The sequence below is a fragment of the Trachypithecus francoisi genome, unplaced genomic scaffold (assembly GCF_009764315.1).
Source record: "Trachypithecus francoisi isolate TF-2019V2 unplaced genomic scaffold, Tfra_2.0 Lachesis_group0, whole genome shotgun sequence".
Classification (NCBI taxonomy): domain Eukaryota; kingdom Metazoa; phylum Chordata; class Mammalia; order Primates; family Cercopithecidae; genus Trachypithecus; species Trachypithecus francoisi.
In genome coordinates this window covers 194,750,783-194,769,550 of record NW_022681453.1, presented here as the reverse complement: position 1 = coordinate 194,769,550, position 18,768 = coordinate 194,750,783, and the positions used below count along the sequence as shown (strand labels likewise).

The 18,768-nt window shown below is 38.6% G+C and overlaps 1 protein-coding gene across 28 annotated transcripts in view; it reads right to left on the bottom strand.

The window, feature by feature from the left end:
- Positions 1 to 18,768, bottom strand: part of DLG1 (discs large MAGUK scaffold protein 1) — a 278,145-nt gene that overhangs the window by 52,563 nt on the left and 206,814 nt on the right. For all 28 annotated transcript variants that reach the window (XM_033213126.1, XM_033213130.1, XM_033213141.1 and 25 more), the window contains one exon: positions 13,338 to 13,440. In XM_033213126.1, the coding sequence (XP_033069017.1) occupies positions 13,338 to 13,440 (103 nt within the window). The remainder of the gene's footprint in view (positions 1 to 13,337; positions 13,441 to 18,768) is intronic.

The window sequence follows — 18,768 nt, the reverse complement described above, 5'->3', positions numbered from 1 at the left end:
AAAGTAACATTAATACATTACTACCATCTAATGCTCAGAACCCTATGAAGAGCCACCAATAATGTTCTTTATAGCAAAAGGATCCAATTCAAAATCATTTGTTGCATTTAGGTGTATCTTTTTAGACTCTGAGTCACAGCAGTTTCTCAGTGTTTCCTTGACTTTGTGATCTTAACACTGTTGGAGATTACAAGTCAATTGTTTTGTAGAATATCTCTCAATTTGGGTTTGCCTGAAGTTTCCACACAATTAGATTGAGGTTATCCAACTTTGGCAGGAATATCACAGATGTTATGTTCTACCCGACATACCCGTATCAGGTGGTACACCATTTTGATTTGTCCCATTACCAATGTTATTAACTTTATCACTTGATTAAAGCTGTGTCTGTCAGGTTTCTCTACTGTAAAGTTACTTTTCCCTTTTGCAAATAAATTACTGAAACTGTGTATAATTCTCCATTCTCATCAAACTTTCAATTAATTCATTTATTTATATGAGTAAAAACTCATTATTTCCTACTTTATTCAGTGGGTTACAATATGCCATTATGACCACGAAATGAATGCTGAGATTGTTCCTGATGTGGCCAGTGAGGGTCCCTTGAAGTTAGATTCTGTGTCCATTTGACATGTCTCCAATATTCCTTCAGTCTTGTTTTCTGGCAAAGGATATTACAGAACAATCTAGCATTTCCTTTGCCTGACTTCTGGGGAACCTGCCATTTGTCAAAAAAGCCTTAGTAATTTCAGTGGGGAACAATATTTTGCAAGGCAAGATCTGGGTGCCAGGTGCTCACTGCTATTGGGGTGGCACTAGGCTCCGGCCCTCTCAGTGGGCAGAGCCAGGGAAAATTACATACACACAGATACATACTCACTGATACAGATAATTATGTTTACATCTGTATCAATGGAAAACCATCCCTTCAAACCAATTTCTTCAATTCTAATGCAGTATTACAGGATTCATATTTAAGTTTTCTTCCTTTCCATATTTGTAACTCTCTTCTCCACAGTGAAAATTATGAATAACAATAACCTAACATATTAATTTGGTCAATCTCGATTTGAACAACCATCCACTTCCCTGACTGGGCTCTGAGCATTCCCTATGTGCTTTCCTCACCAGCCCTCGGGCGCTCACTCCTGAACCAAGGCACTACCCTGCACGGAAGCCATCCTCATGGGTAAGTCCAATGAGCCACCAAAGCTCTCCTAAACCTCTCCAGACTGAGGTATAGATTAAACCATTTTTCTCTGCTCTACCTAATGGCTTTAGGACTAAACTGATCAAATTGTAGAAAGAGAAGGTCTATTTTTGCTTTAAAAATTTTTCTTCTTTTTCACCTTCTTGGTTTAAGGAAAGATGTCTCTTCTAGTTAAATTTAGTTTTTAAAATCATGTCTTTATTTCTACTAATTTTCTGAGTTCTATCAACTTCTTGATGTTGCTCTTCCACATATTCCATCATTTTTCTTTAACTTGTTTTGAAATATTAATTTTAGTTGACACTAGCGTCATAAACTGTCTTTCTGGTACAGCTTTACTGTCTGTGGAGATACTACACTAATCCTTATTTTCATATTCAAATAGGCTTCCATGGGATTCGATTGTTGCTCATTTTTATATGAAATTAGTTTTCCCCAACTTTTACAGAGGAGTTACGAGTCAAGACAGGTTTTCTCACTTCACAGCTCTAGAACTCCCCATTTTGTTTCTTTCAAGTGTTTAAAGACATGATCTCAGACACTGTGAGACTGCCTGAAACTTTACCCACCCCCATTAATCTGAACCTTCTATTTCCTTTGGCTCTATTTTTCCTATCCTGTTCAATTTGGATTTTATTCCCAGCAGTTCTTCCTTAGTGTGGGGCTTTAAACGGAAAGGGAGCTACAGCTGGTTAACTGTGTCATAGGGCCTAGACTGCTCGTGGCCCCTTCATATCTTACTGGAGATTCTTTGCACTCAACATGCAGATTGTACAAAAACTCTTACAGTTCACTTGGTGTTCTCAAATTTACCTACTGCATTTTGTCGTGAGTACTGGTTAACACTGGGCTTGCTCCTGTTACATCCCCTTACACAGATGCTGATATCAGATGGTTTTGCAGCTGTTAATACCTTGTTTACATCAGCTTATATTTGGGGTTCACAGGATATCTTTCATCTTTTTGCCTAGTTTTATTGTAGATTTTTAACAAATTTTGGTTTGGCTTTCCTAATTTTTTTGAGGGAGAGGAGGAGTTCTGGGCGATTCAGCTTTAAATCTACCTCTTTTTGTATTTTCTTTCTTTTTTTGAGAGGGAGTCTTGGTCTGTTGTCCAGGCTGGAGTGCAGTAGCACGATCTCGGCTCACTGCAATCTCCCCCTCTGGGGTTCAAGCTACTCTCCTGCCTCAGCCTCCTGAGTAGCTGGGATTACAGGCGTGCCCCATCATGCCTGGCTACTTTTTGTGTTTTTAGTAGAGACGGGGGTTTCCCCATGTTGACCAGGCTGGTCTCGAACTCCTGACCTTTTGAGTCGCCCACCTTGGCCTCCCAAAGTACTGGGATTTATAGGTGTGAGCCACTCCGTCCAGCCCTCTTTCTGTATTTTCTATTAGTCCCACTGGTTTATGTTTCTATTATTTTACTTCCTAGAAAACAACTAGGAAGTCATGACTTTTCAATATTTATTACCTTTGTTTTTAATTTTACTATTTTAAATGTAACTTATTTGTACTTCTGTATAATTTTATTTTTAATAAAGGCTATGTTTGAGTTTGGAAAATTTCTGAAAATTTAACTGGCTCTCCCAAGCCAGTACGCTGTCGCGCCTGAAACAAGAGAGACTTCTGTGCTTCCTTAGCCCCGAGCTCCTAGTTTCCCTTCACGTTTTGCTTGCTAATTCCTTACCACCTTAAAAGCTCTGCGATGCGTTTTAAATAAGATGCATATCACGTCTCATGCAGCGCTATCAGCTTTAGCAATTTCGCTGATCTGATTAACAGAAGTCCTAGTGATTTAAAATAGTCTACATTTTAGAGATTTAAAAGCTTTCTGTAAAAAGAACACATTACTTTTTACAGTGATGCAGAAAATATCCTTTCTTAATGAGTAACTAAGCTACTACAAAGCAGTTAACATAGTCTCAGATATTAAAAATTTAAGACACTGAAGAGCTAAGTCAATTCCTGATAATTTCTTAAATTTGTGACTTATTTCTTTCACTGTATTCAGATCTTCATATTTACAGTTTTTGCTTAGTCTTCCCACCCACCCCCCACCTTGCTCTGTTGCTCAGGCTGGAGTAGAGTGGTGCAATTTTGGCTCACTACAGCTTCTGCCTCTTGGATTCAAGCGATTTTTGTGCCTCAGCCTCCTCAGTAGCTGAAATTACAGGTGTGTACCACCATGTCTGCTTAATTTTTTTGTTAGTAGAGACAGAGTTTCATCAAGTTGGCCAGGCTGGTCTTGAACTCCTGGTTAAAAGGGATCTGCCTGCTTTGGCCTCCCAAAGTGCTGGGATTACAGGCGTGACCCATTGCGCCTGGCCAGGTCTTTGCTTTACTCTTAACAATTCCTCACAGCCACCTTTCTATATGTTCAAAACATACTTCAGCATTTTAAAGTTACTTTTCCTTTAAACCTTCTATTTCATTTACCTAGTTACGATTCTAACCTTTTCCTTTTGTTTCAATCAATTGATACTTTTAGTCCTATCAATCTCCACAATTTACCCGCTCTGTATATATTTTCTTAAACAGTCCCACCAATATATATTTTTTCTTTATTCTTTTTTTTTTTTTTTTTTTTAAGGTTTTTTTGGAGACAGGGTCTTGCTCTGTCATCCAGGCAGGAGTGTAGTGGCACGATCATGGTTCATAGTAGCTTTGACCTCCTGGGCTCAAGCCATCTTCCTACCTTAGCCTCTCAAGTAGCTGAGCCTATAGGCATGCATCACTATGCCCAGCTCATTCTAAAAATTATTTGCAGCAACAGGGTGTCCATGTTACCCAGGGGATCTTGAACTCTTAAGCTCAAGTGATCCTCTTGTCTCAGCCTCCCAAAGTCCTAACCACCACACCTATTTTCTTAAGTTTTTATTTTGACGGAAGAGTTTCATCCCTTTTTTCAGTTAAGTCATTTACATTCCTCTCCTAGAAATTACATCAAAACTCAGCAAAGCTATAATTTTACATAAGAGATTTTCTCCATTCAACATCTTAAAAATTCCTGTATCAAACCGTATTTCTTGTCATGAAACGTATTAGGAAGTATCTGCACTGCTGGCTACAAGTTAGTATGTGTGCACTTACACAAGGAGAGATATTTAAAAGCTGATTTTTTCATTTGATCTCCCCTTTCAAATTTTAACCTTTATTTTCACCTCCACACTAGAAGTAAAAAGGTGGAGGAAAGTGAAGAAGGGGTATGGGGGAAATTGGACTTCCTCAATCTCTTAACGTGCAATCCCTATAAAGAAAAACATTCATTTATAACTATAATAAAATAGATTAAACACAGACATTAAACCCAAGAGAAACAACTTTCAAGAGGATGGATACTACAAATTGGCCTAGAGAAGAAAAAGGAAAACTATTTTTAAGAAGGCCAGTTAGTTGTTTTAAGTACAGCAGCTCTCTGGTATACTCGGAGGATTAGTTCCAGAACCCCACGTATACCCAAACCCATGCATATTCAAGTCTAACAGGAGGCCTTGTGGAATCCAACAGGCATATGTTATTTTTCTATCCCAGTTTGGTTGAACAGCATGTGCATAAGTAGACACTCACAGTTCAAACCTGTGTTGTTCAAGGGTCAACTGTAGCACAGGTGTGTAGAAAAATACAGCAAGGAAAGTGGGAAAGCAGGAGACTGAAAAAAAATTTAAGGATGTATCTTCTACGAAAATCATAAGAAATGACAAATGCCTGCAAATAAATGCCACTAGTCCACTGCAATCTCCCACGATTATCTCTACCTCTTCTCCCTTTGGTTGGTATAAGAAGTAATAATGAAAATAAAGTCAGGACACTGGGTGTTAGAAATCTACCTCTGTAACTCAAGATTTCAATCAAAGCTTTGAAGCGCAGAAAAGTTAAGTGACTATGGCCTAACCTTTCTAGACTTCAGTCACTTGTAAAATAGGGATTATAACACCAAACAGTTTTTTTCTTGTGAAAATAAACTACATCACAAATATAAGACCTAACCTAGGGGAAAGAGAAAGTAAGTTTAACTTATATATTGAGTTTAATTCTTTCTGCTTTATTTCTTTTATGGTATTATTACAATGTAATTAATGATTTCTGAACAAAAGATTGAGATATAAGCTCTGAAAGTTGGCCTAATACTCTTGAGGAACAATAAGATTAAATATTTGAGGTTAGAGACTCCAAGAGTTTAGTTGTAGTTGAAAGAGTGAGAACAGAGTTGCCACAAAGATTATTTTAAGCTGAAGATACCTGAGATTCAACAGATGCAGAAAAAAAGCCTTCCTGGAGTTTCTCTAAACTGACCAAAAGGTGCAGCTTCCGAGAAATGGTGTTCCCATAAATACCCTCTCTGAGGCGTCTGATGGCCCCGAAGAATGGAAAGACCCCTCATACCAGTTCAGACAAAGGTTACCACAAATTTTATCCCCATCTCTTCTCCTAAAAACTTGTCTTTCCTAAAGAAATGTATGTGCTTTTCCAATCAAAGTTGTTTCTCCCTCCTTCCTTTTCCCCACTAGATTAGGTATACAAGTATTTAACTTTATCCACAAGCTAGCTACAGCATTTCTTTTGTTGCCTCTTGCATCCATATACAAGAAACTTTTTTTTCATGTTAATCTGTTTTTTCTGTCAGTTTAATTCGCAGGCCCCGTTACTGAACATACAAGGGTGGAGGAAAAGGTTTTTCTTCCCTTAAAAGGGGCTAGAAGAAATCTTAACCATTTAACAGCTGTGTAACCAGCAAATTACTTAGTCTCTTTATGGCGTAGCTTATTCAACTGTAACGTAAAATGGGGATAACAGTGCTTACTTAGAGGATTATCTTGGGAATTAAGAGTTAATAAACATAACATGGTTCGTACCATGCATGGCATACAGTTTTGCTATTATATTCTATCACAAGAAATTCTTTTTTTTTTTTTTTTGAGACAGAGTCTCACTCTGTCACCTAGGCTAGAGTGCAGTGGCGCGATCTCGGCTCACTGCAAGCTTGGCCTCCCGGGTTCACGCCATTCTCCCACCTCAGCCTCCCGTGTAGCTGGGACTACAGGCGCCCGCCAGTATGCCTGGCTAATTTTGCTTTTGTATTTTTAGTAGAGACGGGTTTCACCGTGTTAGCCAGGATGGTCTCAATCTCCTGACCTCGTGATCCGCCCGCCTCTGCCTCCCAAAGTGCTGGGATTACAGGCACGAGCCACTGTGCCAGGCCAAGAGATTCTTAAACTATAGACTAGGAAGTATTTGATAAAATTTTATAACTTTGGGATATGGAGTCCAAAACAAGTATAGTATTATATTTCCAGTTCCCATGTTTCTTTATTTTTATTTTGAGATGGGGTCTCACTCTGTCGCCCAGGCTCGAGAGTGCAGTGGTGAGATCACAGCAATCCTCTTGCCTCTCCTGGGACTACAGGTTTGCACTACCACGCATGGCTAATTAAAGAACTTTAAAAAAAGTTTTAGTAGAGACGAGATCTTGCTATGTTGCCCAGGCTGGTCTCGAACTCCTGGGCTCAAGTAATCCTCCCACCTAGGCCTCCCAAAGTGCTGGGATTAGAGGTGTGAGCCACCACGTCCAGCTAATTTCTTTTTTTTTTTTTTTTTTTTTTTTGAGACGGAGTCTCGCTCTGTCGCCCAGGCTGGAGTGCAGTGGCCGGATCTCAGCTCACTGCAAGCTCCGCCTCCCGGGTTCACGCCATTCTCCTGCCTCAGCCTCCCGAGTAGCTGGGACTACAGGCGCCCGCCACCTCGCCCGGCTAATTTTTTTGTATTTTTAGTAGAGACGGGTTTCACCGTGTTAGCCAGGATGGTCTCGATCTCCTGACCTCGTGATCCGCCCGTCTCGGCCTCCCAAAGTGCTGGGATTACAGGCTTGAGCCACCGCGCCCTGCCCAGCTAATTTCTGATAACGATTCTACAAAAAGATTATCAGTAAAGCCCCCCCCCCCCCCCCCCCGGTCCCCCGCCAAAGTGAATTACTCCTTGCCTTTGGAATTAATAAAACTGACAGGAGTTAGAAGATAATGTTCCTGGCCAGGCGCGGTGGCTCAAGCCTGTAATCCCAGCACTTTGGGAGGCCGAGACGGGCGGATCACGAGGTCAGGAGATCGAGACCATCCTGGCTAACACGGTGAAACCCCGTCTCTACTAAAAAATACAAAAAAATTAGCCGGGCGAGGTGGCGGGCGCCTGTAGTCCCAGCTATTCGGGAGGCTGAGGCAGGAGAATGGCGGGAACCCGGGAGGCGGAGCTTGCAGTGAGCTGAGATCCGGCCACTGCACTCCAGCCTGGGCGGCAGAGCCAGACTCCGTCTCCAAAAAAAAAAAAAAAGAAGATAATGTTCCTTCATATGTCTTGTAGAGATTATTTTTCCTCATAATTAGAATCCAAGTCAAGAAAGTTCAAAGTATACAAGCTCAAAAACCCATAACAGTACTTTTTTGGAAGAATAATAAGGCAAGCCATAGATCCTAAAAGATAAAAAAACTTAATTCTACCAAAAGTTTACCTTTATCTCTTTGTCTGTCTGTCTGTATGTAAGATTATCAATAAGGTAGAGAATCCCAAGCCTTTAGGAAAGATACTAACTGCAAGATGATGATTATCAGACTGTGAGGTGACTCCTTTCATACTTCTTAAAATAGCCAGCACACTGAGAAAGAAAATTTGATTCTTCAACTTCTATCTTCGGCCCTCATAGTAGTTACGCTTTGATAATCTAAAATATGTTTTTTTCTTTAAAATGTGCTGTACAACAAAAATACATCTGTTAAAAATATATAATTAATATTAAAACAAAATATGAAGCCATAGTATCATGGATTAATAAGCAGACATAGGTAAGCAGCAATACAGCAAGGAGGACAGGTAAATTTTTAAAGTACCCAAAACATACTTTAAAATTTTAACTCTCCTATCTTTGGTCGTCTGTTATTCTTCACCTATGATGTCATTTTTTCTCTCTGCCCATCTAAATCCTATCCATTCTTTAGGTTCCCAATTACGCCCCAATCCCACTCTATGGTATCTTTCATCAGCCAGGCAATATAATCTCCCTCCTTTTAAATTTCTAAGGCAATGCCTGTCTTCTGTGCTCTGCTGGCACTTACTTTGCCTTCATTAGGCAAAAGTACCATAGCCGTGGTAAAAGAATACAGCATACATCACTTCACCAGACTCATCAAGATATTCTCACTGAAAACTATCTAGACTTTGAAGGCAACAGATCTGGGTATGAATCTTAGCTATTGTTAACTTTGTTATCTAAGTCTACTTCATCCTCTGTAAATAGGGATATTGCTACATATTTTATGAGGATACAGCAAGCCTTAAATAATAGACACCTAAATAAACATATAAACTGTGTAACTGTTATAAAGTAAAAATATCAGTGCTATGAGAAGGAACTAGCTGATACTGTTTGGCTCTGTCCCCACGCAAATCTCATCTTGAATTGCAGTTCCCATAATCCCCACATGTGGTGGGAAGGTCACAGTGGGAAGTAATTCAATCATGAGGGTGGTTCCCCCCATGCTATTCTTGTGACAGTCAGTTCTCATGAGATCTGATGGTTTGATAGCAGCTTCCCCTTCACTTGGCTCTTACTCTTCTCTCCCCTGCCGCCTTGTGAAGAACGACATGTTTGCTTTCCGTTCTGCCATGGTTATAAGTTTCTTGAGGTCTCTCCAGCCCTTTGAAACTGTGAGTCAATTAAACCTCTTTCCTTTATAAATTACCCAGTCTCGGGTATATCCTTATAGAAGCATGAGAATGGGACATATAAACTAGCCGTCAAAAGAACAGGGGAAAAACATTCTAAGAAAGAAGAGAATGAGGAAATAATCTGGTACAGCCAAGGGTCTGAAAAAAGGGCTGTATGGTTAGAGCTTAAGGAGCAAAGGAAAGAGTGGAAGGCATGAAGTAAAATTATATGTGCTGTGCTGTCTACAATTACAAAGAAACTTGCAGGCCTATTAAAGGATTTGGATTTTATTAAGAGTAAAATGGATATTGTTTTAAATGGGGAATAATTCAACCCAATTTTTGTATTTAAAATGATCATTTTGGCTGAGGAATAGGGAATGTATTGGAGAAAATTAAGAAAGAAGTGAAGAGACATGTTAGAGGATTTTACAGTAATTCAGGTAAGGGATGATGGTGGCTCTGGCTAGGCTAGTGGCTGTGACTGAGAGGTTGTGAATGGGGAGGGAGTCAAGTATGATTCCTGAGCTTCTGGTTTAAGCACGAATGGAGGTGCCATTTATTGAGCTAGTAAAAAAAGTTAAATTTCATAAACGTTAAATTTGAAACACATTGAGAAATACAGCTAAAGAAATCAAATAGGACACATAAGTGTGGTGTTCAGGAGATGGCTGGAAATAAGACACACGTGAGAGTGATCAACATAAGAGTAACCCTTGAAACACAGATGTATCTACTAAATAGTTGCTATTTAAATAATCAAAGAATGCAAATTCTCCTTGATACAGAAATGGCTTCATCTAGACTAGAATAGGTGAAAGTACTGAATACAACTAAATAAAAAGAGCACCATCTAGAAAGGCTCATACAAAAGAAAAGTGCAGCAATCACAAAAAGAAGCAAAAAAGAAAGAATAAAGAAGAAAAGACCAAACAATACAAGCACAGTAAAAGACAGTGAGAAGGAAACTCTTGGGTCCATTCAATAACTAACCTAGGATAAGAGGAGCGCCCATCCTTGCTAACTATCAGTGGAAAGTGTTATCTAGTGCATATGGGGTAAATTAAACTTAAGAGCCACTAACTATAAAAATGGTAAAAATTAATGATTTTTTTTTTTTTTTTGGACAGGGTCTCCCTCTGCTGCCCAGGCTGGACTGCAGTGGCACGAACACAGCTTACTGCAGCCCCAACCTCCTGGGCTCAAGTGATCCTCCTGCATCAGCTTCCTGTGTAGCTGCGACCACATTCGTGCCACCACGCCTGGCTAATTTTTGATTTTTTTGTAGAGATGGGGTCTCACTTTGTTGTCCAGGCTGATGTTGAAGTCCTAAACTCAAGCAGTTCTCCTGCCTCAGCCTCCCAAAGTGCTGGGATTACAAGTGAATTAACTATTTTTGTTCTGTCCTATGCTCACTAAGCATTAGAGTAGTTTTTCCTATCAACCAATTTTCCCTTCTGTATCATGACTTGGTATTTTTGTCTGGGTCCGAACAAATTCTTTCTTAATAAACATTAACAAGAATGTCTGAGTTTTGGCCATTCGGAGTCAATTTTCCCTATATTACACTGTACCCTTTTAATACAAAGATTGATTTCTTTTTATTTCAAGAAAGTTTTCTTGAATGCATTGAATTATAATTTAAGACATTTATTCTCTTCCTTAAAATTATTCTTCAGAAAGTCTAATTATGTATATATTGTAAAAATAATTACCTTCCATTGCTAACATTTTCTTTTAATCTTTTCGGATTTTCTCTGTTTCATTTTGTCTACTTTTTCTATTGTATCTTCTGTGTCTCCTGGTTTTCTGCAGTGACTCTGTGCTTGTGGTCTATTTTCACTACCTTGGTTGCTTTCTTCTCTCCTGGGTTCTGCCAGTTTAAAGTTAATTTCTTTTGGTTATTGAGTCATCTTTTCCTATAGTTCTTACATTTCTACTTTGTGGTCTTCTTTCAAAGTGAATGCATAAATTGCAAAACATTAAGGTTAAATTTTAATCTGATTTGTGTTAATGTTTTTGTGTTGTATGTGAGTGTAGCTAATCTGTTACTAAGCTTTGATGCTTTTCCCCACCTCTTCTTATTATCTTTTTATGAATGTGAGGCTACTTTTAAATTACTTATTACTGGGGCTGGGGGTGGTGGCTTACACCTGCAATCCCAGCACTTTGGGAGGCCGAGGCAGGCGGATCACCTAAGGCTCAGGAGACCAGTGTGGCCAACATGGCAAAACCCCGTTGCTATTAAAAATACAAAAATAAGCCGGGCGTGGTGGCAGGTGCCTGTAATCCCACCTACAAGGGAGGCGGAGGTTACAGTGAGCTGAGATTGTACCACTATATTCCAGCCTGGGCAAGAGAGTGAAACTCCGTCTCAAAAAAAAAAAAGTACTTATTACTTTGCTAGATTTTGCTGGAGTAGCTATTCCAGAGTCTAGGGGCACAGGAAAGATGGAGGCACAGGACATTTTTAGAGGTTTTAAAACCCAAATACTGTCACATTATCTGATCCTACAGAGGCAGGCTGCTTTATCCAAATATGGGTCCTCTGCTCTTCTAAACCAAACCACATCATGAGTGGCTTCTGCTCCAGCCTGCTCACCCCACTTCCCAGGAGGCCTGCAATAAAAAAGGCTCATGTTTTTATACCTCAAAAATGAGCCCCTCACCTTTAAGAGGTGCAATTTTATACCATATCCTAAATTTTTGACACTACGAAGCATTCTTAACATTCCATATTTTAACTCTTCCCCTCTTTCCTTGTGGCTTCTGCAGGATCTCAGCTGCTTAAGCAGTCTTTACCTCTACTTGGTTGTCCAGGTATTACACCTACCTTCTTCGTTTTAGTAAATATGAAATGAAGTTGTGTGGGTAGAAGCATGTGTATATGTTTTGTTTTTCTTACTGCTTTTGTGTGTTCTGTGTGTTTTGAGGTCAGGGAGCAGATATTAAGTTACCCATACCACACCTAAAAAGTCTGTGTTCCTTATATAAATGAGAGGCTGTCTATGATAGTAAGGAGCGAGTGATTGTGACTTGGCTTCCATATAGTGCACCTACGGGGTGGGAAGTGTTGGCCAGAAGACAAAAGTACATGGGGTCCCACTGGCAGATTTCTTTCTCACAAAAATTAATGAATTGACCTTCTGACGTCATATGTCAGTCCCTATTGTTTGGTCAATGTGAATTAATATTCAGAATTTACTCCCAATTGAACAAATTTTCCCTTGTTTAGACAGAACCTCCTATACTTAAGAAAGACCAAGCAATGCTCAACATGCTACTTTGATCAGCTAAAAAAATACTACATTAAAAAAACAAATTCTGCTTCAAAAAATAATAATAATGGAATTATTCATTTAGCTCTTTTACTCACATCATTTTTTCCTTCTTCATCATGTTGTTCACGAGCATCAACAAATACGCTATGTATTCTTTTGGGCATTTAAGCTTTTTAAATTCCACTGAGGTTTTACTGGGGATGTGGTTATGCTGATATACACTAGAGTCTTACATACGTGTAATATGGCATGACCTCAAATTTTCCATTACCACCTTCTTCCCCTGGGAACTTAGTAAGGTCACATTCATGATACTTTACCATCTAGACACACATTATACCCCAAACTTGGCATTCTTCTCTTTATTTTAAATAGCAGTAACAGCTATTAGAAGTATGTCTTGAATCTTGATATTAATAATTATAACCTAATTCAAAAACTAGAAAAAATCTGGGTGACCTGATTTTTTTGGGCATTATTAGTATCTTTGCTTATGGTTTTTATTATTTTTTCAGATCAATAAAGTAGTAAAAGGAACATTAAAAGATAGGTCTTTAGTTACAGAACAGATTTAAAAAAATACACACTTAAATTAACCCACATGATGGGGTTATGTGGGTTAAGCTTGCGGATGCCAGTTCCCACATCATTAAAAAATACTTTTGGCAGGGCGCAGTGGCTCACGCCTGTAATCGCAGCACTTTGGGAGGCCGAGGCGGGCGGATCACTTGAGGTCAGGAGTTTGAGACCAGCCTGCCCAACATGGAGAAACCCCGTCTTTACTAAAAATACAAAAAATTAGCTGGATGTGGTAGTACATGCCTGTAATCCCAGCTACTTGGGAGGCTGAGGCAGGAGAATCACTTGAACCTAGGAGGTGGAGGTTGCGATGAGCTGAGATCACGCCATTGTACTCCAGCCTGGGCAACAAGAGTGGAACCCCATCTCAAAAAACAAAAAACCCAAAAAACCAAAAAAAAAAAAACAACTTTTGATTTTGAAAAAGAACTGGTTCAGACTAAACAAATACTAGATTAGCAAATCAGAAAAAAAAAAAAACACAAAAAAGGAAGCTTAGAAGTTAAACATTATTAAAGAGGAAGAATTTTAAAAACTAAAATAAGCAATAACTACAGACAATAAGAGTGTTATTACCTTCAGGTCGATACTGTGCAACAATTGTAACAGCTTGGCCAGCATTTTTCAATGCAGCTGCTGCCTGCTCATGACTAGCAGCTCTGAGGTCAACACTGTTCACCTGTAAATCAAACCAAATCTTAATTTGGGAGAAAAGAATCACTTTGATTAGAAATCACAATAGTCTATTCTTTGAGTAAGCATGTATTAAAAAATTAGTTGCAATACCTTGACCACTAAAATGTTTCTTGTTCTGATTGACTAAAAATATATTGTTTACTAAAACAAAATATTATCATTCAAAGCTATTTTATTTACCACTTTGCTTACTGTCAAGTGAGTAAAACTGAAACATTTTCCCCCAGAAGGCTGAGTATCAATCCACTGAGAAATGCACCTTAATTTGAAAATCTGAAAAATCAAGTGGCATCATTTTGCACACTGTATTTTACTAGGAACTCAAGCAATGGGAGGGAAAGTCATTTTGCTTGTAGCATCCATTTACCTCCTGCCACATTCTCATGCCTACTGCTCAACTCAGTTCCAATTATTTTTCTTCCTGTACAAACTTTATTCCATTCTTTTGGTATAATAGGAAAACTATTATTTAGAAATATTAAAATAGCTCAGATTTCAAGTTCTGGTTTAATTAGAATAAATGTTAATTAAATGAACCAGGAGTCAGTTTTTGAATAAAAGAGCCCTTCCTTAGGTGAAATAATTATCCAATTCTAACAGTAGGTGCAATCCTACTCCAGAATAAGAGGCAACTTAATTCTTATTTCTGAAAGGTTGCCAATACTTTGCGCGCATATATATACATAGTGCAAGGTACATTATCTTAAGAGATTGTTTCTTTTCCACAATAAGACAAACTTAAGAGGACATTCATGGAAGCATTATACTTGAATGTAATAAGCTTTAAATACTGAATTAAAAAAAATTAAGAACCGTGGCCGGGCGCGGTGGCTCAAGCCTGTAATCCCAGCACTTTGAGAGGCCGAGACGGGCGGATCACGAGGTCAGGAGATCGAGACCATCCTGGCTAACACGGTGAAACCCCGTCTCTACTAAAAATACAAAAAACTAGCCGGGCGAGGTGGCGGGCGCCTGTAGTCCCAGCTACTCCGGAGGCTGAGGCAGGAGAATGGTGTAAACCCGGGAGGCGGAGCTTGCAGTGAGCTGAGATCCGGCCACTGCACTCCAGCCCGGGCGACAGAGCAAGACTCCGTCTCAAAAAAAAAAAAAAAAAAAAAAAATTAAGAACCAACAATGAATAGAATACAGCAATGTTCAGGACCTTCCCTGAAAATTTTTGGAAAGGAACGATCATCATGCAATTTTTACATAAAAACTTGTTTTGCCGAGTACTAATCTAAAATCTGTTAGAGATCACATATCACTTTTAAAAAATTTGACTATGAGCCCAGAAATTCTTGGGATCATAAATTTACACAAAGAATATTTTAACCATATAAAGATCTGATGTTTTATATTATCTAAAAAGAAACCATTATGCAACTAAATGTAAATACATACCCCTTGAGGCTGGGCATGGTGGCTCACACCTGTTATCCCAGCACTTTGGGAAGCTGAGGTGGGTAGTTCATTTGAGGCCAGGAGTTTCAGACCAGCCTGGCCAACATGGCAAACACCTGCCTCTACTAAAAATACAAAAATTAGCCGGGCATGGTGGCGTGTGCTTGTAGTCTCAGCTACTCAGGAGGCCAAGACATGAGAATCACTTGAACCTGGGAGGTGGAAGTTAACAGTGAGCTGAGATCACACCACTGCACTCCAGCATGGGTGACAGAGAGAGACACTCTGTCTCAAACCACCACCTGCCACTCCTTCAACGAAAACTAAGATCTAAAAATCCTAATATAAACAAATGTAACAATGTGGTTATTAGACAGTATCTCCAGCAGAGGACGGCCATATAAAACTCAATACAATTTATAAATAGTTCTACTTAGTGTATAAAGAAAATCCCCCTAATTCCTGGGAGAACAAGCCAGGCAAGAAATACAAAGAAAGATTTTCATAGATTATTGTAGAAAAGATTAAAAATGTTAAATGAATTATTTCTGTGCACCAAACTCTTTTTTTTTTTTTTTTTTTTTGGAGACGGAGTCTCGCTCTGTCGCCCGGGCTGGAGTGCAGTGGCCGGATCTCAGCTCACTGCAAGCTCCGCCTCCGGGGTTTACACCATTCTCCTGTCTCAGCCTCCCGAGTAGCTGGGACTACAGGCGCCTGCCACCTCGCCCGGCTAGTTTTTTGTATTTTTTTAGTAGAGACGGGGTTTCACCGTGTTTGCCAGGATGGTCTACATCTCCTGACCTCGTGATCCGCCGTCTCGGCCTCCCAAAGTGCTGGGATTACAGGCTTGAGCCACCGCGCCCGGCCCACCAAACTCTTTTAAGAGCATAATTTGTTGAACAAAACTACTTATTAAAGACTTTCCAGACTATCATTGAACATTTCAATTGAAGATTATTAAGGATATTTTAGAATTCCAGTACTGAGAGATGTATTTGCATAAATAGCCTTAGAGTCACTTTTTTCCTGTTACACCAACATTTTAAGAAATGGAGAAATAATTCACATACCATAGAATTCATTTTTAAAGCATATAGTTTAGTGGTTTTTAGTACGTTTGCAAGGTTGTGCAACCAACATCATCACCTAATTTCAAAATATTTTCATCACCCCAAAAAGAACCTCTGTATCCACTGAGTCACTTCTGTGTCTTCTCTCCATCACTGGCAACTACGATTCTACTTTCTAACCATACAAATTTCCCTATTCTGTATATTTCAAATAAATGGGATATAATATGGAGCCACCTGTGCTTGGCTTCTTTCACTAACACATTTCCAAGGTTCATCCTTGGAGCATGTATCAGTACTTCATTCCTTATTACGGCTAAATAACGCTCCACTAAAATCCATTAAAAATGGATTTACCACTTTTGCTTATCCACGTCCTTAAATTTATACTTCAATTTATTTATATTATTCTTTTTGATACTATTATAAATGAATGTTTTCTTTCTCTATCCTGCAGATTTACTGACCTCGTTTATCAGCTTGATATTCTGCTGTTGTATTTCTTAAGATTTTTTCTATACAAGATTATGTCATCCGCAAATAGTTTTCTTGCTTTTTATTCTGGTAGCCTTTTTAAAAAAATCTTGCCTAAATTCTACAACCTCCAGGACAATGTTGAATCAACAGATACCCTTGTCTTGTTCCTGATTTTAGAGGGAAAGCTTTCAGTCTCTCACCATTTAGTATGATGTCAGCTACAGGGTTTCCAGAGATACCCTTTATCAGGTTGAAGTTCCCTTTTACTCCTAGTTTATTCAGTGTTTTTATCATGAAAAGCTGTTGGTTTACGACAATTGCTTTTTCTGTGTCTACTGAGATATCATGTGCTTTATGTCCTTTATTAAGACAGTGTCTTACTTTGATTGGTTTTTCTACGTTGAACTAACCATGCATTCCTTGAATAAATTCCATTTGGTTATGGTACATCATCCTTTTTCATGCTGTTTGGATCCAGGTTGTTATTTTGTTGATTTTTACAACTATATTCACATGGGATATTGATTTGCAGTTTTTTCTTCTCGTGATGTCTTTGGTTTGGTATAAGGATAATACTGGCCACACAGAATGAGCTGGAAAGCATTCCGCATTGCTTATTCCTTTTTGGGGAAGAGTTTGTGAATGATTGGTGTTAATTCTTTAAATGTTCGGCAGAATGCACCAGTGCAGCCATCTGGTCCTGGGATTTTTGTGTTTTTAAGTTTTTGATTACTAATTCAATCTCCTTACTTGTTTTAAATCTATTAAAATTTTCTATTTCTTCTTGAGTTAGTTTCAATAGTTTGTCTTTCTAGAAATGTATTACAGAGCATATAACTATAAAATATATATAATCTATGACTATATAATGATATATATTATAAATGTCTTTTGCCTTTAGTAATAATTTTTTTCTTAAAGTGTACTTTGATATTAGTATAGCCACAGTAGGTGTCTTTTGGTTACTTTTTGTGTAATGTATCTTTTCCACCTGTTCACTTTCAACCTTGTGTCTTTCAGTCTGAAGTGTCTCTTGTAGACCTTGTATAGGTGGATTCAGTTTTTTAATCTACTCTATCAACATCTTTGGCCTTTTAACTGGAGTGCTTAATCCATTTATATTTAATATAATTACTGATAATGTAGAATTTACTTAATTTGGTGATTTGTTCTACGTCTTTTCTTTCTCTATTCCTCAATTACTGCATTATTTTTATATTAGGTATTTCCTAGTGTACCATTTTAATTCCCATGTCATTTATTTCTTAGTGGTTATCTTGGATTGTAAAGTAAAAATTTAAAGCCAGAGGTGGTGGCTCTCGACTGCAATCCCAGTGACTCAGGTGGCTCAGGCAAGAGGACTGAAGCAGGAGCATCACTTGAGTACAACACTTTGAGGCCTGGCTGGGCAACACAGAGAGACATTTATCTCTCAAAACTAAAGAAAAGACATTTAGCTGGGTGTAGTGGTGCACGCCTGCAGCCCAGCTACTCGGGAGGCTGAGGCAGGTGGACTGCCCGAGTGAATAAGTTTGAGGCCGCAGTGAGCTATGATTGTGCCACTGCACTCCAGCCTGGGTGACAGAGTGAGATGCCACCTCTAAAAATAAACAAGTAAACAAACAAACAAACATTTTATGAGAACCAAGTTTCTTTACCCCCTTGTGGTGGTGTCATATTAATTATATGTTTATACAATGTGTGCACATCAATTTGTAATTATTGCTTTATTCAGTTGTTTTTAAAATCAGATTGGAGGAAAAAAAGAGTTGCATATAAAATAATACCCTTATGTTGTTTTATATTTACCTATGTGGTTGCCTTTACTTATGCTCTTTATTTCTTCATGTGGATTTGAGTTACTCTCTAGTTTCCTTTCACTTTAGTCTGAAGGATTCTCTTTATTATTTCCTATAGGGCAGGTTTTTGAGAGATGAACTCCTTCAGCTTTTGTTTATCTGGCAATGTCCTAATTTCTTCTTTGTTTCCAAAAGACAGTTTTGCTGGATACAGAGTTCTAGTCAACAAAGTTTTTTTCTTTTCAGAATTTTGAATATGTTATTTCACTGCTTTCTGACCTCCACGGTTTCTGATGAGAAATCAGTTATTAATCTTGTTGAGGATCCCTTGCATGTGATGAGTTATTTCTTTCTGCTTTCAATCTTCTGCCTTCGGCTTGAGACGGTTTGATTGTAATGTGTCTATGTTGTAGATCTCTTTAAATTAATTCAACTTGGAGTTCACTGAGGTTCTTGGATTAATGGTTTTAATCAAGTTTTAGAAGTTTTGGGTATTTATTCAAATATTCTTTCTTCCTTTTTCTCTCTTTCCAATCCTTCACACACTCCCATTATGTTGGCAAA